This window comes from Lepus europaeus, chromosome 3 (genome assembly GCF_033115175.1).
Source record: "Lepus europaeus isolate LE1 chromosome 3, mLepTim1.pri, whole genome shotgun sequence".
Taxonomy (NCBI): Eukaryota; Metazoa; Chordata; class Mammalia; order Lagomorpha; family Leporidae; genus Lepus; species Lepus europaeus.
In genome coordinates this window covers 76073691-76097322 of record NC_084829.1, presented here as the reverse complement: position 1 = coordinate 76097322, position 23632 = coordinate 76073691, and the positions used below count along the sequence as shown (strand labels likewise).

At 38.3% G+C, this 23632-nt stretch overlaps 1 protein-coding gene across 3 annotated transcripts in view; it reads left to right on the top strand.

The window, feature by feature from the left end:
* The first annotated feature begins 3148 nt into the window (after positions 1 to 3148).
* PHIP (pleckstrin homology domain interacting protein) overlaps positions 3149 to 23632 on the top strand; it is a 155940-nt gene continuing 135456 nt past the window's right edge. For 2 of the 3 annotated variants that reach the window (XM_062186399.1, XM_062186401.1), the window contains exons 1-6: positions 3149 to 3394; positions 3510 to 3568; positions 3709 to 3738; positions 3934 to 3993; positions 20404 to 20554; positions 20653 to 20751. In XM_062186399.1, the coding sequence (XP_062042383.1) occupies positions 3355 to 3394; positions 3510 to 3568; positions 3709 to 3738; positions 3934 to 3993; positions 20404 to 20554; positions 20653 to 20751 (439 nt within the window). In that variant the 5' untranslated portion in view covers positions 3149 to 3354. The remainder of the gene's footprint in view (positions 3395 to 3509; positions 3569 to 3708; positions 3739 to 3933; positions 3994 to 20403; positions 20555 to 20652; positions 20752 to 23632) is intronic. The other variant, XM_062186398.1, reaches the window with a different exon arrangement.

Here is a 23632-nt window from a genome sequence, read left to right as displayed (position 1 = left end):
TATTTTCGAGAAAAGTTTATGATTCTCCTAAAGAGAATGTATTGAATAAAGACATTAGTTGTTGGCTTTCCAAACTTTTACTGCTTTTTATTAACCTTTTTATTTAAAGGTCATGGGCATTTTAAAATTTGACATTGTATTTTTGAACTCCATGAAAAAGTTAAACAAAGAAAAAAGGATATAAATGGAATTGGAACCATCCTTCTATGCAAAAGAGATAGCTGAAAGGAGAATTGCAACAGTCTCTGCTTTGGTAACTAAAATATAGCACTTCCAAACAAGATTTTCTTCTATTTGATATGTACAGACTATTTGTATACGTATGCATAATAAACAACTTCATTAACACTACAGCTAACTGATAATGCCAGATTTCAGAAATGTGTTTTATGTTTAAAGAACTTAAAAGGTTACATGGGGTATGTGTTACATTTGGAGAACTTAGTAAAATTCATTTTAACACCCACTGCTTAAAAACAACAGTTTATTTGGCTGAAAAGAAGTTTTAATTTTTAGCAGGTAAGATGTGCTTTCTTAGACTTACATCCATTAGTTCAAGGGCAGAGTTAACAATTATCTTCAAATTATATACTTGAAAGAGAAATTATAAACACTTTCAAAGTTTAGTCAAAATCATAGGAACATCATGTTCAGAAAACTTAGAAGGGTATTTTCCTTAACATTTTTTTAGAAGCTCGGTATTAGCATACTTAGGAAAAAGCTTTCATGGCTTCTAAATGAAAAGCATACATGAGATAATCATACTAGCTTTCCATGTTGACATAACATCCACAGGATCTATATGGAGAACTTTTCCCAGCATAATTTTATATTCCACCTTACAATTTGGTCTATTTTCCTTCACAAGGATAAAACATCTATTAGTAAGGATTAGACTAATATAAACAACTCAAATCCAGAAAATCCCAGCAATAAATTTTCATTCCTAAAATCTGTTTTTTTTGAAGAATATCTTGATAATGTAAACTATCACAATTAATTGAAAACATAATACTTTCTAAAAAGTTAAAATAGTCTCAGTCATGGACAGAAACATAATTGCAAAAGAAGCATATAGAATACTGGTTTTTTTCAAGCCTAACCATCTAGAAGCAAGCTATTTTCCGGATATAGTTAGACCAGAATTAAATGTCCTTAAAGGTACAAATATTTCCAGTATTTGAGAGTAGCCATGTCAATAAATAGCAGTTATTCTGATAACTCAGCTGCAATAGGACAAATCATGAGTAATGTCCCATTTTTATTCTATTAAGATGGAGTTACAAAAGGCAATTTTACATCTTATTATTCCAAAAGGGTTGAAGCTTTTTTTTTTTTCTTCCTCCTTACATGTGTGATGATTTCTGGATGTTTTAGAATAGGGTATCACGCCCGTGCAATCTTGCAGTGCAGCCCTAGGCAGTTGCAGCATTTCCCACTAGGAATGTAAGGAGCTAGGAGGGAACTAGGCTTGAGGAAACAATCCAGAAAACCACAGCACGGCTTCTGGGTCCTTTCCCCACAAATAATCTTTTAAAACTAGATCCAAAAAATGCACTTTATTATCTAAAATTTTAAGGGAGAATCTTTTGTTAAATGTTAACAAAAGAACGTCTATCCTGCTTCCCTTTAAAATGCAATCCTTAAAAAAAAAAAAAACAAAAAAACAAAAAACAAACCGGAACTCTCAAGTCTTTTTGGAAAGTGCTTAAAATCATCTGGAGATAAATATCACTTGGTGTCCTTGTTTTCTAACAAATGGCTTTTTCCATTGTTTCCATTAGTTTCACCCATATTCGTTTTTTTTTTTTTTTTTAAACAAGGCCCTTATCCTCATCAGCAAAACACAGATGTATGATTTAGTATACAAAGCCGGTCATTACATACTAATTTACCAAAGATTAATTTTTTCTTTTTTCATCAGTTTTCTTTCAAGAAGTCTCCTCATCATTAACTGTAAACAGGAATGGTTTACACCTCAAATTAGTAGCCATTAATTAGCATGACGAAGTGAACTGCAACTGCAAGATACACAGATAATTTAAATTATTTAATCACTAATCACCTTAGCTAAACTGTAGCATACTCTTTCAACGTCCTTCGGTAGGTTATCGATCTGTCACTAAATTACCTCCAGATCAGTTAGAGATAAATATTAACCTCTTTTCCTCTCCCGCAGGTTTACATTATCCGTTCTTGTAAACACTTATAAAAGCTTTAAGGATCTTCAGTCCCAAATCCCTAATTAGCCATCACTAGCCTTTTGGTAATCGGGAGAAAGAGTACGTGAAGTACAAATCAGGAGTTCGCTTTGCCCGTTTAACAATAAAAGAAACACACAACACACACACATTTTTAAAACCGTTCGCTTAAGGCGATGGCAGTAATAAAAGAAATATGCAGAGGTGGCTTCAGCAAATAACGGGTTTGCAAGACGCCAAGCGCTTCACACAAAAAGCAGCCCGAACCACGATTGCAATACACGGCACTCCGATAAATTACACACTTGCACAGGCTGCAGAAAACACGCAGGACGAGACTTACACAGATGCCAATCCGCAGCATTTATACACATGCACATGGCAAGAGACAGAAAGCAAACACTATCATTCAACTCGGGCCGGCTGGCGCGATCCCGAGTTCGCCCAGCGTGAGAGTGCTCTGCGTGTGCCTGTGTGCGCGCGTGAGAGCGAGACCCATCCTCGGGGCATTTCCCCTCTTTGGGCAGTTTTGCTTCATTTGTTTCCTATTTCTGCTACATAGAAACTAACTTCCATCTCAGCCCCAGCCAGCGCCGCTGAATAGAGCCTGTGCTGCGGCTGCCTGTGCGTCAGATCCCTCCGCGAAGCCGTCCTCGGCCCCCTCCCTCCCGCGGTCGGCCTCCACAGAGAAAGCGCCTCCCAGCCAACCGGCGGCTTCGGCTCCGACATCTTCTCCGGCTGGAAATAAATAAATAAATCGCACCCGCGGCGGGCGAGGAGGGGTCGGGGGGTCGCGCCGTGCAGGGTACGGGGCGCAGAGAGCTCGCTCGGAGGCACTTTTTTTTTCCCTCCCCTCTTGCGCCGGGGGGCGGGGGCGCAGGACGAGGACGGGGCGAGCCCGGGGCCGCGAAGGCGGCGGACTCCTTTCTGTGGCGGAAGGATCCGCGGCGGAGGCGGCTACAGCCGTAGCCGCTGCCTGAGAGTTGTTGTTTCCTCCTCCTCCTCCTCCGCCTCCGCCGCCGTTGCTTGAATGGTGGAGCCGAGGCTCGGCTCGTGAACACACAGTGACAGCTATAGGGCAGGCGGCGGCACCATCCCCGCTTCCCCTCGGCGGCGGGGTGTCCCGCCGGCGGCCCTGAAGTGACCCATAAACATGTCTTGTGAGAGGAAAGGCCTCTCGGAGCTGCGATCGGGTAAGTCGGGGGGCTGCCGGGGCCGCTGGCACCGGGCGATTCCGCCCGCGGTCCCCCGCCCCCCGCCGCCCGGCCGCTCAGCCTGTGTGTCTCCCCGTCCCTCTCTCCCGCGCAGAGCTCTACTTCCTCATCGCCCGGTTCCTGGAAGATGGACCCTGTCAGCAGGCGGCTCAGGTACGGCGGCGCGCGGCGCGGGCCGGGCCGGCGCTCGCCGAACGCGGGCGTGGGGGAGGGAGGCGGCGGCGGCGGCGGCGGCGGCGGCGGGGCCGCGGCCCGGGGCGCGGGGCTCAGCTCTCCCCGCTTTGTTGTTGCAGGTGCTGATCCGCGAGGTGGCCGAGAAGGAGGTAAGGGCGGCGGCGGCCCGGCGAGCGGGGCCCCCGCACTGCAGCGCCCGGGCCGCCGCGCCGCCGCCGCCGCCGGCGCGGCCGGGGCGCGGGGCGCGGGGCTCGGGGTCCCCGGCGGGGCGCGGGGCGGGCGGGGGAGGGGAGCGGGCGGGCCGGGGCCGGGGGCCGGGCTCACGGGGCGCCCTCTCCCCGCAGCTGCTGCCCCGGCGCACCGACTGGACCGGCAAGGAGCATCCCAGGACCTACCAGAATCTGGTGAGACATTCACGGCGCACAGCAAAGAAACTTTTCCCTGAGTCGAATAAAAATTGAATTTCCCGCAATTTTTTACAGAGACAAAAACTTGGCCCTAGAACGTGAAAACTCCAAAGGCCACGGGGAAGGTTGGGCGGCCGGTGCGGGGGCTGCGGGGGGCAGCGGCCGGGGGGACCCGCACCCCAGAGCCGCGGGGACCACGGACAATTTATTTGTGGTATTTTGTTAATGTGCTAGAAATAAAGATACGTCATGAGTGTTGTGCAGTGCAAGGCCGGAGGAGGAGGGGCCGGCGCGCGCGGCCGCGCGAGCGCGGGGGCGCGCGCGAGGCAGCGGCGGCGGCGGCGGCGGGAGCGGCGCGAGCGGCGCGAGGAGGGAGGGCGGCGCGCTCGCTCGCTCGCTCGCTCGCGCCGCACGCGCGGACGGCTCGGCTTTCTCCTGCCCTACACAATAGCTGGTGACTAACTGCTCCGAAGTGGCATTAGCATTTCACAAGCAGGCTATTCAGCCACGCCGGAACCCTGGCAAGATTTTTTTTTTTTCTTTTTTTGGTTTTTTGCTTTTCTAATATCCAGACCTAGTATTTCTGTTGGAGGGTTTAAGATGTGTGCTGATAGTTGGCTAGCGGCACATCTCGCGTTTACCAAAGCAAGTATTTGGCAGAAGAGTAAAAGCCTGTAATGCCCTAAAACCAGAAGTTTTAGCAGGCATTTACGAATTTTGCTACATCTCGTGGTCTGCCCCTTGTTCAGTTAAAAACTGTTATTGGTGGGCGATGAAAATAAAAAAAATGTTGCTTTTAATCTGTAGTAATTACTGCCGGATGGAACTTAGCCACCAGAAGTTTTTCTGTATACTTTGGCGATGGGGTTTGTTCAATAGTTGAAAAACATTTTTCTTACTTTTATGGGTTTTAGAAGTGAATGTTTTATTAATGGCTAAAAACTGCTTTGCAGTTGTAAATCGATCACGTTAGTATTGTGAATGGAAAGTAAAGTTTACTTCAGTAGAGCTGTATTTTTCATAACGTTTTCTCCTAAACTGAGGTTGTTTCTGTGAATATATGTGTTGGGGAATTAAAGTTGTTCTGCTGCGAGCCTTTGAGATGTATGCAGTACATTGATATTATGAGACGTTTGTAACTTTCTGACATAGAATTACTGAATTTTTTTGTTTTTTGGTCGGGGCTGCTGTAATGATTCTAAAGTTTGAGCCAGCTTGGAATGAGTGTCTATTGTGAAGACATAGATAGCATAGTTTTGGTAGCTTTTGTTTTCGTTTTGGACATAGAGCATCTAACTTTCCTGTATATATATCTTGTGATTTAATGTAAGTTGTTGAATACTGCTCACGGCTGTTGAAGTAAGCAAACGTACTTTAGGTACAATAAATCTGGTAGAGACTGAAGAGAGTATTCCTTTCCACACTTCAAATTTTGCTGGTTTTCAAGTAGTGATTTAGGTTAATTTTCATTCAGTACTTGGCTGAAGTGGAATGAGTTCGATCTAAACGCCAAGATTAACTGTAATATTTGAAATTAATTTCTAGCTTCATAGATATTTGACAAGAATCTTCAGTGGATTTCCATATCTTGGTTTGGTAAACTTATTACAAAGGTTACAGTACTCCATTTTTAAGATAGGATTTACAAAACTCATATTGCCTCTTTAAAAATGCACTGAGGATTGCTGTGTTTTCTTGGAGATTTTTTTAGTCATTAATTTTTTTAAATAAAGAAGCCAATGGTGTCTGGTCAGGTTATGGGAACACCTAAACCTTGTAAGAATAGCATTTTGTTTTCTCTAGTAAAAGCAGTGGTAACAGTTTTGATTTTGATTTAATTTTCCTGGGAAGGAGGAGGAATGAAGAGTGATTTCTTATCAAGTATTTTAGTAATCTGAATTTGTGTTCCTAGTGTGTTGATCAGGTTTAAAATACAATAAGTGTAGTTTGATTGTTTTGTTTTAAATTAGTGTTCTGTTGCTCAAAATCCACCTGTTTTTCATGGAGGCACTTTTTTTTTTTGACTTGGAAAGTTTTCAACTTACCAGAACAGTCATAGTGACATACTGATGAGATAGTTAAGACTTCTCATTTGAACTTGGAGTTTTTGATTCATCATCTTTTTATTCATTTAGCATATTGCTCACTCATCCTTATAACAGTATATTGGGTGAAAAGGTACCATTTGAGGAGCTTTCTTATCCATTGAAATATGGTGTGTGGGTCAACTTTTTTTTTCAATTGACAACTATAAAAACATTTTGGAACACCAGGTTTCTGAGCACATTATTTTTATTCTTAAAATTTTGTGTCTAGGTGAGCACATGTGAAGTCTTGTGTACAGTGTTTCCTATTGTCTTGTGACTTCAAAAGTTTTCCTTGTTGGGTATCAAACTGAATTGACTTAACGTTGGTTTGGCGGTTGTTTGGTGAGTAAAACTGTAGTTTAAGTAGTTTCTACTTGTACCTGGAAAGGATTTGTTACTACAGTTTTAACTGATGAACTGAGCTATACTTTAGACTGGAGAGTTAATATACTATATTAAGACTTATACAAAACTTCAGATTATAGCTGTTTAGGAGGGGGTATATATTTGTACTTGTAGGTTTAAAAAATAGGCACTGATTAGCATCTGTAGCCAGCTTTCACATAAAATCACAATAATTGGATTCTGATCAACAGGGAAGTGGACTTTTCAGAGAAAAGTTTGCAGGTTATAAAAATAAAATTGATCAGTTTATTTCAAGTGTGATTGAAAAAATTCTGAGAACTATTTTTCCCTTTGCTATTATAAGACATAAATAGCTTAAGATTTTAAACATTTTTAACGAAGTTAAATTTTATAGGAAATCATTGTTTTTCACTGTATGGTGTATATATACAGATTTTATATTTATGTAAATATGAGATTAAAGCAGGACACTTTTCTTCAAGTTTTTATCAGAATTATTTTTGTAGAATAAGGAAAAAAACCAACTCTTGCAAAAAAGTAAAACTGTCATTTCTTGGTGTGATTAGTGGAACTAGTTATTAAGTCTGCTTTCTAATTGTCACTTTAGTGATGATTACTTATTTGTGAGAAAAGAATCTTAAAGTGTTTTTATCAAATTTGGGAGCCTTTGATTATATTTTTCCAAAGGCACTTTTTTAGAACCAGGTTCATGTTTAGCTAATCTTCAAAATAATAAAGTTGTTGCTTTATTTTTTCATAGTGGCATTTACTTAAAGTAGTTCTACTTTACTAGAAATTTTTCTGTTGGAGTGAAAGGATTGGGAACCAGGGGTTGTGGGTTGTAGTCTTAAACTGAACTCTGTTGACAGTTTTTTTTAAAACTAAATATCTGTGATTTTGACTTTGAAATAGCCCTCAACTGTTTCATTCTTGTAGTTTAATTTTCCAAAATGCAGAAAAGTAGATCTAGAGAAATGTGGCAGATTAGAAAAGTATGTAAATGCTTTTCTTGGTGCCATTCTTTGGATATAATATCATCTGTAGTTGCCAAGATGAAGATTTCTGAGCTACTAACCACATTGTAGAATACCTCTTCATTTCTGTATAATTGTTATGTTTCCATCGAGGGTTAAGTACTAGTTTTCATAAAGTACTGGTGGTCTCAAGTTCAGAGATGAATGGGAACCGTGAATGGGATTTATTCAAGTGTGTGTCTTCTTTAGAGTATGCTGATTAATGTGAAAGGTATAGTATAAAACCTGTGAGGCAAGTTTTAGGAGAAAAATATTTTGATGCCATATTTAAACATTTTTGAATCAGAAATTTCACATTAAGGTCCATTTAAGACTTCACCAGTGTAATTTTGGGTTTGGGTTGGGGAGGGATCATATAATGAGGTAAATGTGTGTAGTAGAGTTACCATTTCCTTTTTTAATAGTGTCAGTGAAACACTAAGCTTTGCTTGGTAGTTTTAAAATGGGGCTTTAGAATCTCAAAATCATTTTAATGAAGTTTAAAATGTTAAATGTGAAGGGAATAGTGTATTCCCTTTGTGAAGAGGCAGCCTTCATTTTTTACTTATACATACAATAATTATGTTGATACTCAATATCAGCTTTTAAAATTTGAGACACTTAGAAAAAGTCTTAAATGAAGCAAATATTCTTAGTACTCTTGAATAATTGCAAAGTGGTCTGAACATAAAGGGAGAGTTGGTGTTTTATATGATTGTTATGGGTGAGTCTGTTTCCCAATCTGTAAAAAGGGCTAATAATAACTGATTTTGTAAGATTCTGTGAATAATAACTGGCATGAATTATGTACTGTGTAAAGGTTTGGGTTTGCTATCATCAGAAATTTAGTAGGAGTGGTAAAGATCCCAATTATAGCTTTCTACATGGTGTTGAAGGATTTTTTTTTTTTTTAGAGAAATATTTTTATTTCAGATACAAGTACTTATAGTATGTTTAACTGTCTGAACATGGCAGCTGCAGTATAAAAAAGGCCACTTTAAAATTTCAAAAAGTACTGCTAATATAATTTATCAACTCAAGGGTGAAGTAATTAAGAAATATAGGAAAAAAGTTTAGTAATTACCCCCCAATGATTTTTAAGGCATTGTGGATAGACCTTTAGAAAAAAATGTGGTAATTTTAACTGTGATTGTTGCTTGTATAGAATAATGAACGTCAAGAAACATTTGGGTGATTCAAATATCCTGTATTGATTAGAGGCTACATGGAACTTTCTTTTTTTGGTAATGATCCAGTGGCATTTATAAATACGAAGGGAACTTAACGGCTGCTCTTTCTGTGCAGAGGTTTGGGGAATTTAAAACCATTCCAGCAGTTTTTTTGGTTTGTTTTGAATTGTCAAAGAAGAGATGTTTTATTTTCTGTTTTGTCAGCCTGTTTAAAAGTATATGTGTTTTTAACAGAATTTAAGAAAGATTTGTTGAATTAATTTTTAAGCTAGCTTTAGGTTAAATGAAGCCTATCAGTGGCAATTACTGAATCCATTCAAAATTTCTTTGTAAAATAGACCACAAATTGTTTTTTGGTTCATTTATTTGTTTTAAAACCTGGAAATCTTCCTTCCTTTTTGCAGCCCAGATTTTGTGGTTATCTACCATGTTACTACAGAACAGCATGTTCTGTACAAGTAATACAAATAGGTAATGTTTATTCTTATTAGTGATTTTGTTATATACATTCCAGGATTCATAGAAATATGTCTGTAATATTAAGCCAAGTGGCTGTTGAGCGGATATATCTAAAATAGCATCCTGTTTTAATGAACTTCTAATTGGCTTCAGGAAAGTCAGACATATGAGTATATAGAAGAAAAATTTAGAGTGATTATTCAGAGTATTTAAGTTGCTTTTATAATTATGATTGTATCTAAAAGTGGTAAAGCTATTATTGGAATCAAATTTAAAATTTCAGAAATTTTAAGTGGTGAAGATTTTAAGTTTCTGTTATTTGTAAGAAGCTGTTTTGGTGAAATTATGAATAATTTGTGAAAGTTGATAAGTTACTTCAGAGTTAATATTATTGAATATGTGGCTATAATGTAGTAGAGTGTATTTTACAACAAATTGGAGAAAGTAATTTTTGTCCTTTATGGAATTTGAGGATGTGGGGTACTGAAAAATCAAAAATTACCATTTTGAACAATGACGTATATGTATGAGTAGTAGGACTTTGGGTCACTATAGAGTAAGATTTACTTGTGGAGCAAGTCTTCTCATACTTAACTGCCATACATAACTATGCTTAGTTGAGCTTAGAAGTCACTGATAAAGCAAGAATGGTTGGATGAGTTTTTGATAAGAAAATTTAGATGGTAATATGGTTTGGTACATCTTCTATTTAAGTTAAAACTAAATTACAAAGATAGTTAGATTTCTAAGCCATAGATTTTCCATGCAATATGGACGATGACAGGAAGTCTCCTAAAGAGTCTGTGTATTCTGAATTTCACCTGGTCTGTGGTCATGGTGGTATGATCCATTTGTTCTCAGCATGGATTGAGTAGGCACGTAGCTTGTCTGTTTGAGATTATAGTATGTATGTTAGACATTTATTTGCCTTTACTTGCTTCATTTGACTCTGGTTTTTTGGCTATAGAAACATGAAATTCTAGATACTTTGATGAATTGTATTGTCTGAAGCAATTACACTGTCACTTTATGTGAAGTATTATTTTGAGTAGTGTATTTGAAACTGAAACATTACCAAAAATGAAACCGGCTACTTTCTTAAAATTACTTACATTGCCATTTTAAGAATAAATAGTTTAGGAATTTTTCATTTTTAAATTAATACATGACTTTTTTCAACAGATTCACAGATTTGAGTTTTATTTATATTTTGAGAGGCAGACACACACACAGAACCCTGACAACTGGGTCACTCCCCAAATGCCACAACAGCTGGGCCTAGGGACTAAATCTGCGTCTCCCATGTGGGCGTCATGGACCCAACTACCTGAGCCACCACTTGGTTCCTCCCAGGGCGAGCATTCCCGGGAAGCTGGAATTGGGAATGGTGCTGACATTCAAACCTAGGCACCCCAGTATGGATTGTAGGATTCTTAAACAGCAGCTTGACCAGTAGACTACACATTCGCCTTAGATTTGATTCCAAATACTGAGTAAATTGTGTATTTTTTAAAGATGTTAATACCAACCTTTGATGGCTGCTCATTGCTGTGAGGTTTTTTTTTTTTAAGCTTTATGATTTATGTATTTGAAAGGCAGAATGATGAGAGAAATCTTCAGAGAGAGCTTCCTCCCACTGGTTTGTTCCTCGTGTGCCTTGCCCCAGCCGCAGCTGGGCCACATCAAAGCCAGAAGTCAGGAACTCCATCTTGGTATTTGAGACATTCTACCTGCTGCTTCCTAGGCACATTAGCAGAAAACTAAATGGGAAGTGGCATAGCCTGGACATGACCCAGGCACTCTGTAGTAGGGGATGCAGGCGTCTCAAGAGGTGGTGTAACCCTTTTTGCCATAACATCTGCCTCATAAATCAGGTTTTTTTGTTTTGTTTTTTTTTTTTTTTTTTTTTTGACAGGCAGAGTGAACAGTGAGAGACAGAGAGAAAGGTCTTCCTTTGCCGTTGGCTCACCCTCCAATGGCCGCCGTGGTTGGCGCGCTGCGGCCGGCGCACCGCGCTGATCCGATGGCAGGAGCCAGGTGCTTCTCCTGGTCTCCCATGGGGTGCAGGGCCCAGGGACTTGGGCCATCCTCCACGCACTCCCTGGCCACAGCAGAGAGCTGGCCTGGAAGAGGGGCAACCGGGACAGAATCCGGTGCCCCGACTAGGACTAGAACCCGGTGTGCCGGCGCCACAAGGCAGAGGATTAGCCTAGTGAGCCGCGGCGCCGGCCCATAAATCAGTTTTAAAGAGGAATTCATTTGCTCAGCAGATACGACTTGATGTAAAAATGGAGCCTCATTGTTTTTGTTATATTTGGTCATGTTATGTTTTAAAATAATTTTTATAGAGCATCTGTAGTTCATGGAAATCTTAATTTTGAATAGTTTTTTAATTAGCAAAATATAATCATATTGTGATGAATAAAATTTTGAAAGTAGTACTGTGTTTTATGAAGGACAGTTTTCAGGAGCTGGAGTTGTGGTGTAGCTGGTTAAGACGCTTGCTGCCTGTAGTGCTGGCATCCCCTATGGGCACCGAATCGAGTCCTGGCTGCTCCACTGCCCATCCAGCTCCCTGCTAATGCACCTGCTAAAGTAAAGAGGCAGAAGGTAGCCCAAGTGCTTGGGCCCCTGCACCCATGTGGAAGACCTGCGTCCGTAACTCTGCCTTTCAGATAAATAAATTTTTTGAAAAAAATGACAGTTTGCATTGATAATACAGACAGAATTATGAGTATTATCTAAATTCTTTTTTTTTTAGATTTTTTAAAAAATTATTTATTTATTTGAATGACAGAGTTAGAGTGAGGTAGAGCCAGAGAGAAAGAGAGAGAGAGAGAGGTCTTCCATCCACTGGTTCACTCCCAAATGACCGCAACGGCCAAAGCTAAGCTGATCTGAAGCCAGGGAGCTTCTTCCGGGTCTCCCACGCTGGTGCAGGGGCCCAAGGACTTGGGCTATCCTCTACTGCTTTTCCAGGCCTTAGCAGAGAGCAGTATCAGAGGTGGAGCAGCTAGGACTCAAACTGGCGCCCATATGGAATGCCTGTGCTGCAGGCTGGGGCTTTAACCTGCTGCGCCACAGCACCAGCCCCCTACATTCATAATTGTTGACTAAATATTATATATAAGATACAGTCTTTCAAGCGTGTTTTTTTAAGAATTGAGAGTACATATGGCACCGAGATTAATTTGACATTAAGAGTTATTATCAGTTCTATTTTATTTCTACTTATAAAGAAATTACAGGCATCTGCACGTCTCTTTGAGAGTAGTTACCCAGCTTAGAGAATTTGATTTAACTGGACATGTATGAGTTTTATTATTTTTGGTGATTTGACCTTTGTGACAATGCAGGGGAAGCTAAACTTCTGAGAAGGAAATAATAATGTAATGAAAATAACAGTAAACTTAGAATTAAGAGTACTGGATTTGATTTCTGTTTTCTCCTGTTTCCTAAATTTTTGTCCTTGGACAAATGGTGTTGCCTTTGGATTTTAGTTTTCTTTGCCTATTAAATAGGGAGATTATTTAACTTATTTGCTTGTGAAGATTAAATAAATTTTAGGAACACTTGGAAGAAAGTACTTTGTATTTTTCTGTGGTGAAGCTACTACCAGAAGATACATACTTAATTAAAGGTAATAGGTATAATTTAACTCATATTTTCTTATAATGGTAACAGATTTATAATTAAAATTCTGGAAGTTTTAAGAGTTTTAGGAGCTGGGCTTTTAATAAGGGGCCTTATGAACTAATTGAACAGTGAATAAAGTCTTTCAGTTTATAATTTTGTTTACATGTTAGAATAACCATAAAATAATCATTAAGTCAGCCTTTTAGAACTCAAAACTATGATGGAAATAATTAACCTTTTAGATCTGACAAAATTGTGAGAAAACATGTGTGAGACTATCTCAAAACCTGACTTTTTAGAATGAATCAGATATTCCAGACGTAAGAATGAAGTGAATAGCTTAGTGAAAATAGATCATACTGGTACCAGATTTATGGCATTTTCAGGTGTCCACTGATATATCAGGTATTTGGAATGAATATGTTGATCTAATCTCCCTTTGAAAAGATTAATAAGAAAATAGATAATTTGTGAGACAAGTATGATCAACTTTATAGGTTGGTCATACCTTTTATATGTTGAATAACTTGGGAATTTGAAAGCAGCCATGATCATGAAAAGTACTGAACATTTAAAAAATTGGAGATGTTGAGGGTGGTATTTCCTCCCAGGTAATAGTGGGGAACAAATTACTGAGACTCTAAATGTAGACATGGATAAGAGATTTTATTTTGATACCAGTTAAAATGTTCCTTTTAAATACTTGCTACTAATAAAAGTTAAAATAAAAAGCGTAAGTTGGCCGGCGCCGTGGCTCAACAGGCTAATCCTCCGCCTTGCGGCACCGGCACACCGGGTTCTAGTCCCTGTTGGGGCACCGGATTCTATCCTGGTTGCCCCTCTTCCAGGCCAGCTCTGCTATGGCCCAGGAAGGCAGTGGAGGATGGCCCAAGTCCCTGGGCACTGCACCCCATGGGAGACCAGGAGAAGTACCTGGCCGCAGTGGCCATTGGAGGGTGAACCAACAGCAAAAGGAAAACCTTTCTCTCTGTCTCTCTCTCTCTCACTATTAAAAATATGGAATACATTCTAACCTGAAAGTTTGAAAATTATACTCCTATGAATAGCCATAATTGAGCTATTTTAGTTTTTCAAATGTTTTTGTCTTAAATTTTAAATATTGAGCATAGTGAAAATGGGTTAGTACTTAAGAAGAATGTGAATATGATTAATATATGGAGAAGAATGTTTTGAAAAAGGGAGTTGAAAAAATACTGTTTTCCTTTAAAAAAACTGTTTACTCTCTGTGCATGAGATGCATTTGAGAGCAGTTCTCTGGTAGTTTGTAATGAAATAGAGGCATTGAATCCTTAGACTTTTAAATGTAAACTGACACATGAATTGCAAAAGGAAAAGTCAAAGAGTATGCAGCCATTAAAACAGACTGAGTTAAGGAAAACAGAGGAGTTAAATTGGATGAAAAACCTGATGCACATACAAAACTGGGCGAGAGGAGTGTGGGGGGAAATGCAAGGTGAAAAAAAAAAAAGCCTGATGGAGAAATATAGGAAAATATGGTCAGTGTGCCTAAAATATGGACACTGAAAGGGAGTGGGGCCTAGGAATGTGCCAGTTTAAGCTAGAAAAATAGGAAATGGAGCAGGCGTTGTAGTGTAGTGAGTTAAGCTGCTGCCTGTGACACTGGCATTCCCATGTGGGTGCTGGTTTGTGTCCAGACTGCTCTACTTGGGTTCCACTTCCCTGCTATTGCTTTTGGGAGAGCAGCAGAGTATGACCCAAGTGCTTGTGGGCTTGCACCTGCATGGGAGATCTGGAAGAAGTTTCTGACTCCTGGCAAGCCCCAGCCATTGCAGCCATCTGGGGCTTGAACCAGCGATAAGATGATCTCTCTCTGTCTCTCCCTCTCTGTAACTCTGCCTTTCAAATAGGTAAATAATGTTTAAAAAAATAGAAAGGGGGGCCAGCGCTGTGGCTAAGTGGATTAAAGCCCCTGACTGCAGTGCCTGCATCTCATATGGGGGCCGACTTGTGTCCCTACTGCTCCATTTCTGATCCAGGTCTCTGCTGTGACCAGGGAACCTAGTAGAAGATGGCCCAAGTCCTTGGCCCCCTGCATCCCTGTGGGAGACCCAGAAGAAGCTCCTGGCTCCGGATCGGCCGCACTCTAACCATTGGGCCATTTGGAGAGTGAATCAGCAGATGGAAGATCGATCTTTCTCTGCCTCTTCCTTTGTAACTTTTTCAAATTAAAAAAAAAAAAAAAAAACAGGAAGTGACCATGCATGCCATTTCTGAGCTCACAGAAGGATCCTTATCCTAAAGGTAAAGAATGTCTCTGAATTTTTTTAAGTAGAAGTGGCTTGGATCAGATAAATGTTTTGAAAAGAGCATTCGGATTGCAGGTTGCAGAATTTGAGTGAGATGGAAGGAATGAATGGATATGGGAAAGATAGTTTATTGCAAAGATAATTTCTCCTTAGGCTGTCATGGAGAAAGTGGTAGATAGATTTAAGGGTAAGAAAGAGAAATCAGTTATAGTTGGTGACTGATTGGGTATTGGGGATAGGATAGAAGAGAGGAATGGGCAGTGTGACTCCTTAGTTTCTGGCTTTTGGTATTGAAATTGACCATTTGGTAAGAAACATTTTTGTAGGGAGGGTGTTAATTAGAGAATCACTTAGTTTAGTTTTGTATATGTTGAGTTTAGGAGGTTTGGGGACTCCAGATGTCTTAAGAAATTTTATATACAAGTCTAAGTTGTAGATATAAATTTGGGAATCATTGGTTAAGAATTATCTAAGGAAGTCAGTAGCGTTATGTTGTAGTGGATTAAGCCACTGCTTGCAATCCTGGCATCCCATCTTGGGAGTGTTGGTTTGCGTCCTGGCTGTTCGGCTTCTGATCCAGCTTTCTATTAGTGCTCCAAGGAAGGCAGTAAAAAATGACCCCCAAGTACTTGGGCCAGTGTCACCCATGTGGGAAACCAGCATAGAGTTCCTGGCTCCTGGCTTTGTCCTGTCTGGGCCAGACCAGACTGTGTGGCCATTTGTGGTGGTGGTGGGGGGTGAATTAGCAGATAGAAGATTTTCTTTCTTTGTTGCTCCTTCTCTCTGGTCTGCCTTGCAAAAAATATGTAAATCTTAAAAAAAATTATCAAGGAGAGAGTATATAGTGAGAGGAAAGCAGGGTCTCGAACTAGGTTCTGTGAGCAAAGACCTTAAGGGTTTTCAACATTGAATGGCCACGTGGAAGACGGTAAACCTACGAAAAATTAGAAGGAATGGCTAGAGGTAGGAGGAAAGACAGTATTGCAGAGGTTAAGAAAGGATTTACAGTGGAGGAAATGTTCAACAGGGTTAATGATTATTGAGATATTAAATGAGTTAATTTTTAAAATGTTTATTGTGTTTACTAGCAATTAAGGTAAACTTTTGGGAGCTATTGTGTGTGTGTGTGTGTGTGTGTGTGATGTCATGAGGGTGGAAGCTTATTTGGAGTAAATTGAGGAGAGGAAATGGTACTGACTATGGACAATTGAAAAAACAAGTTTCTGAAGAAGAAAAAAGAAGGGTAGGTAGTGTCCTTGAGGATAGAAGAGATGACTATAAAGGTTAGGTAGGAGTTTTGTTCTTGATGTGGAAGCAGAGTGAGCTTGTTTAAATTTAGATATAAATAGGAAGGAGTTAGTGAACATAAGGAAGTGTGGAGAACTAATTTATAGTGTAGAATTTCTTTGAATTTGGAGAAGTTAGGATTCAAGGCAAAGGTAGAATGATTGGATCCTGGATGTTAAGAAGGGCAGTTACATTAATAAGCGACAGAATATGTTCAAGTATAGGTGAGTTTACAGAGTTTGGCAGGAGAAAATAGCTATACTTCCTTCCCCTCCCCATCCTATAAAGCAGGCCAGGTCATCTGCTGAGAAAATGAGGGTTGGGAAGAAGACTCAAGAGTTTATCTTCTGGGTACTAGAGCATTGTTAGCCTATTTTTTATTTTTACTACTATTTTCAGAGACCCTTCTGCAGTGTGTTACCTCAGGGACTGCTAAGAGGAAGCAAGTGGAGGGTCTGGCTTTGAGATATGTGCTTCCTGAAGTCACTTAAGAATACTTTCATTGTGTTTGTGTTTTTATTTTGCTTGAAAACATAATTCGTGGCTTCAAAAAGTTTTAAAACAGAGTAATGAATTGTGCCATATAAAGTAGAAATTTTTTTACTACCTTAAAGGTAGGTGCTGACAGATATTTGGTTTTTTGGGGAGTAGAGAAGTTATGTGTTTACAATTGAGTACTTAACTATAAATATCACATTAGGTACTAGGTAGATACACAAAGTTTAATCCCTTGTCATCTTATGTAGGATATAGACAAGGCCACTGGCAATTTTAGTATGGTGTGGAGGTCTTATGAAACCCCTATGTGAGGCATATGGTGGTTGGGCCTGAGTGTATATTTCTTTGGGGAAGAAGAACAGAGCTATTGTTAGATTCCCACTGAAGTCTGCGTTTCAAAATATATTAAGAACAATATGCTGTGTATGATAAGTACTGGAAAATGTTAGGAACATTTGAGCAGGGCAGTGTGCTGCCAAAGCACAGAGATAGAATGTCCCAAAAAAGGGGGCAAAGGTGGTGTAAATAAGTCATGGAAGGCAGTGAAGCATAGACTAAGATATGAAGGAGAATGACGTATGGAGGTGTGAAGATAGAGAAGATTGTCAGTGGAGCCATAGAAAGCATGAGGATTTTAGGATTGAAAGTGTTTCTCCTAACTTTAAAATTAAATTTGACTTTGAAAAACTGAATTGTTCTATCTGTATCATTAAAGAATGATTTAGTCAAAGTGGATTCATAAAACTTTATTAAAGGATGGAATTCTACAGTAAGAATTTTTAGATTCACCATCCTTGTTTTGCTAGAACAGGATCGTCACAAAAAGTGCATTTGATAACTACATGAACCTCATCTTGTTGATGTAAAATTTTTTAAAGGACTTTTGAGCAATTTAAGAAGTCATAATCATATCCAAGTTTAGAACTGAAACAGACCTCATTCCAGAGCTTGTCTTTAAAAATTTTCATTTCCATTTATAATTGTTTTTAATTTTATTTTTAATTGACACAGTAACTGTACATATTTATGGAGTCCAGTTTTAGTACCTGTATACAGATATTTATCCATCATTTCATATAGATATCATTTATCATTTCTTTGTGGTGAGAACATTCAAAATCTCTTAACTATTTTGGCAAATTAGCCATAATACTATTAACTATAGTCATGTGACTATAACAGAATGTCAGAACTTACTGGGGAATATTAAAGAACAGTATAAATAAAATTTCAGAAAATCGTGTTTTAGTGTATTTTAAGTCCTTTTTCTGTCTGTTTATCCAATCATACCGTTGTGTCCTAGTAAGTTCTGAGTGAATATGATAGTTATAAATAAGGAAAGGTGATTCTGTTGCTAAGTAAGTTTGAAACATAGGTTAAACATAGTTAAATATATTTGTCTTGGGATTTCTTTGATAATATAATGTCAGTGTGCTATTTGAATATACAAATCAGAGGAATGGTATATATGATTTGTGTAATACATACTTTTCAATAATGTTTTTTTCCAGAAGTATTGATTCTGCCAAGACTTACTGACTGAGGCAGGCGTTGTGGTGTAGCAGATTAAGCCCCTGCTTGGGATGCCTGCATCCCTTATAGGAATGACAATTCCAGTTCTGACTACTATGCTTCCTGTTCAGCTTCCCACTAACGTGCCTGGGAAAGCAAAGGATGATGACCCAAGTACACATAGAAGCAGTTGGTGTTCTGTGCTCCAGGCTTTGGCCTGGACCAGCCCTGGCTTTGTGGGCATTTGGGGAGTAAACCAAACATTAGGTAGAAGATCTTTCTTGTTGCATTTCAAATAAATAAATAAATAAATTTGGAAATTCTTTTAAAAAACGAATTGGTACCTACTGTATGTCATTTTGCTGTAAACTTTATTAGAGTTGACTCTCTGGCCCCATGTTTTCTTAACAACAGAAGTGTATTATGGTAAAGGTTAAGGCAGATTCCTCTTAGATGGTTGAGTATTAACTAACTTTAAAAAAAAGAATCATGGTCTTCTCAGTTTGCATCTAATAGATACTGCAAAATGAAATATTTTAACTCCTCACCTGCTAAGTCAGTCTCATCATAAGAAGTTCATATTAAAATTGTCATTACTTAGATAAGTAGCAAATTTCAAACTTGATCTAAGAATACACTACTAAGTATTTTGGTTAAGTAGGTTATAATTTAATATTTAAATTGTTAGAAATCTATTAAATAATAAACTAATTTCCTACTAATCTGGATAAAATTTATTAACAATTATTTCCCAAAATCTAACATATTTGTGAGGAGAGTGAATTTCTAATGTCCAGCTTGCTGAAAGCTATTCTTTTTTTATAAAAAAAAAAAAAAAAGAGAGATTTATTTATTTGAAAGGCAGAGTTACAGAGAGGCAGAGGCAGTGAGCTAGAGAGAGAGGTCTTCCATCTGCTGGTTCACTCCCTAGCTGGCCACATGGCCGCAGCTGTGCCAATCCAAAGCCAGGAGCCAGGGTCTCCCACACAGGTGCAGGGGCCCAAGGACTTGGACCATCTTCCACTGCTGTCCTGGGCTGCAGCAGAGAGCTGAATTGGAAGTGGAGCAACTGGCTCTCGAACTGGCATTCATGGATGCTGGCACTGCAGGCGGTTGGCGGTTGCTTTACCTGCTACACCATAGAGCCGGCCCCAATATATATTCTTACATATACATCTGTGGTCCTATAAAGTTCATGGAAAATGGAATTAAAATACAAGTGTATTTTGATGCAGAAAAATTTAGAAATTCTTGCATAGTTTTTCATCATATGCATTTTCCATGCACTTTTTTTAAAGATTCCTCATACTTTGAGAGCAGCTGCAGTATTTAGATGCCAAAAGTGGGAAATTTTTTACTTGGTTTCTAAATATAAAGTTATAAAATGGTATATTTTTTCTAATTTAACTCTTAGATTATTACATGCATACTGTTTATTTACTAAAAGACTTAGAATTTTATATCATGGATTCAAATGCTGGCATAAATTAAGCAGTATTTTGAAGTGCTCAAACTTTTTATAGTAGGTATAATTGAAAGTTCTTTAAGACACCAGTTGTAATCTTGCCTTCTGTATGGCTTTTGATACATTTATAAAATTCAGCATAGATGTTAATTTAAGTGTAGTTACATTTTGTTATGAGAATATAAACTGTCCTCTTTACCAATTATTCTGGAGATTTTCTTTGTAATATCAAAGGCTCATTTTTATATTTTATAGTTGGATTTTTCATTTTTGGTTGAAATCTTTGAAAATTCCAATGATAAATGGAAATACACTATTTTAGTCATTGTACATGTGTTTTCAATTCTTGGTATTTGTATTGACCAGCATCTGTTATTTTTTGGTTGCTACATTTAGCATTCATTAATTTTTATCATTTTTTGTTTATCAGTGAATTAAATGACTGTTGGGGTAGCAGTTTTATTCTGTGCATGAGATGCTTTCACAAAATAAATGAATCTTTTCCACCTAAGTAAAACAAAATGTTAACTAGCCAGAGCAGATTACATAATATTTAATATAACTACATTACTTTGTATAGCAAATATTTTGTTTTTTACATAATAGGTGAAATATTACAGACATTTAGCTCCTGATCACTTGCTACAAATATGTCATCGACTGGGACCTCTTCTTGAACAAGAAATTCCTCAAAGTGTTCCTGGAGTACAGACTTTATTAGGAGCTGGAAGACAGTCCTTGCTACGCACAAATAAAAGTATGAAAGTTTTCCAGTAGGATTTATAGATCCTTTTTCTCACTTTTTTTGTTGATGTATCCTATCTTTATATGCGTAACAATATATGTGTTTAATAGGCTGCAAGCATGTTGTGTGGAAAGGATCTGCTCTGGCTGCATTGCATTGTGGAAGACCACCTGAGTCACCAATTAACTATGGTAGTCCACCCAGCATTGGTGAGTTGTTTGAGTTGGTAGCCTCTTCATGAAGAATATTTGTAAATTAAAAAGATTTTCTTTGTATTGTGTGTTATCATAGTACTTCATGTTATATATGTCAGCATTTAAAGTCATCATTAATGCTATCAGATTTTTCTAATCTTGTCATAATCATGTAATTGTGTATTATAATGTGTTATATAGGCTAATTAGCTCATTAGTATTTTTGAAAAAAATTCCTTGCCAAAATGTATATTGTTAGATTTAGTGAGTGAGCATTGGTATCATAATTCAGAATAGTTAAACTGGTAGAAAACAAAAATCACTGGATTGTCTTTTAGAGGCGGTGTGCAGTTTTTGTTTTTAAAGTCTCAAAGAAGGAAAACTAATGCAGAAATATCTTCTTCTTGAAATGCTTCCTAGACACATGTGTTTGATCTCTACTTCTACCAAACTCTTATCTTACCTGGATTAATACATCATTCTCCAAAATAGTCTTATTTTTGGTGTTTTTTGCCACTCCCTTCTGGTATATTATGTAACACTATAATATTAATCCTACTCAGTTCTAATTCTGCTATATCATTTTTCTGTACAAGATAATATAAAGAGGTTGATGATGATATTTCAGTGGTATTGTGCTTCTCTACCATTAAGTCAACTCCTGACTTTCAGAGACTCTCATATTTGAATTATGGCCTCATCTCCCACCCCTAGTCTGCTGCCTATCTGGGAATGTTATCTTTCTTTTCCATTTACCCAAATTTTCCTCCTTCCTTTTCTCAATACGTACTATCCTGATAGTCATTATTATAGTTTTATACAGCTTGTATTTGATGTTTACTTATGTATTTTTTTCCATTTTACTTTCAAGCTTTTGGCATCTTTTTATTTTTCCTAACTGTTAAAAAAAAAAAAACATAGAAATGACTTTAAAAACCCAATATAAATATCATTTTGAGCCGGCGCCGCGGCTCAATAGGCTAATCCTCCGCCTTGCGGCACTGGCACACCGGGTTCTAGTCCCGGTCGGGGCGCTGGATTCTGTCCTGGTTGCCCCTCTTCCAGGCCAGCTCTCTGCTGTGGCCCAGGAGTGCAGTGGAGGATGGCCCAAGTGCTTGGGTCCTGCACTCCATGGGAGACCAGGAGAAGCACCTGGCTTCTGCCTTCGGATCAGCGCGGTGCACCGGCCGCAGCGCGCCAACCGCGGCGGCCATTGGAGGGTGAACCAACGGCAAAGGAAGACCTTTCTCTCTCTCTCTCTGTCTCTCTCTCTCTCACTGTTCACTCTGCCTGTCAAAAAAAAAAAAAAAAAAAAGATCATTTTGTTTTACCTGGAGCATTTAGTTCTTTGTATTTAAGTGTTGATATATTTGGGTTTAAATCTATTATCTAACTTGCTACTTTGAAGGTGATCTTTTTTTATGGTTACGTTTAAGATTTTTTTCTTTTGCTTTGGTTTTCTGAGGTTTGCCTGTGATACATCTTGCTGTTAGTTTCTTTTTGTTTATCTTGGTTTGAGTTGCTTTAGGCTTCTTGAATCTGTAATGTCTTTTATTGGCATTGAAGAATTCTCAGCCATTATCTCTTGCAATAACCTGTTCACTTCATTCTCTCTCTCCTTCTCTAGGACTCTGTTAAACAAATGGAAGACTTTTTCATTTTATACTCTGTTATCCTATCCTCTACTCTGTTTTATATCTTGCTGTCTCTGATACATTCTGGATAATTTTTTCTGACCTATTTTCCAAAGGTGTCATATGTGATATTTGCATGGTAGGTAATCATGGATAGTCATGTTTGTTTATAAACGGGATTGTCCATGTTAAGCAATAATTTCGATACATAGTTTTACTATGATGAATAATCATTAAAACAACAAAGGATTTGAGGGAGTAGGGTATGTTTGCACTTAAAAAATTATACTAAGGGGTAGAATCGTTTTCCTGAAAGAAAGGGATGGTAAAATATGGGATCTTTCCCCTGTAGGCAAGAGTTTATACTCTCTTTGAAAAATTGCACATCCATATAATAACATTAATATGATATGCATGTTCTTTCAACACATTTGTCAGGTAGCCCAGTGGTAGGCAATGAAAGTGTAAGAGTGATTGATGGTAAATAACTTTCCTCTTAATGTTTTCTTTGTGAGTAATTACTATGTGCCAGGCACTTTTCTGAACATTTTCCATTAACATTTTCTTTTAAAATCTTAAATAGTTTAGTAGAAGAATGATTTTTATTTTATGGAGAAGGAAACTGAAGCATAGAAAGGTTTGGTAACCAAGGCCACACATTCCACATATAGTGGGATGTAAAACCAGGATTCCAGACAGTTTGACTCTATTATGCCATGCTTTAATCCCAGAAAGCTAACAATAATAATAACACTTGGCTACTCCAGAAAATAGGTGTTAGTTACTATTATTGTTTTTATTATTTTTGCAAAAAGATGCTACAACTTCCAGAATCAGCTAAAATATTTTAGGTCAGATCAGGAAATAACTACTGACATGGGTATAGGGAGTACCATATGTGACAAAAATACATTGGGTTTTGTATCATGTTATAGAAATGTGTCTTATTCAGGTAACAGAATTAGGTGCTAAACATTCATTGTTAGACATTAAGATAAGCCTTTTTCTTTTCACATTTTCATGAAAATCTTAGTTCTCTACACTAAGATTTCTTATTTATCTGTACTAGATTTCCAATTTTGCTTACTTTTTAAAAAGTTGTATTTACATACAGTTTTTGTAATCAGTAAAGAGAAATCGGACTGCTCAAATTCTACTTACATTGTTATAGTTTAGTGTCATGTCTTTTTGAGTTCACCATGGTGTACAATAGTTTGTCTTGACGTTGCCAAAAAGTTGTGAAGTTGATGATGATGGGAAGA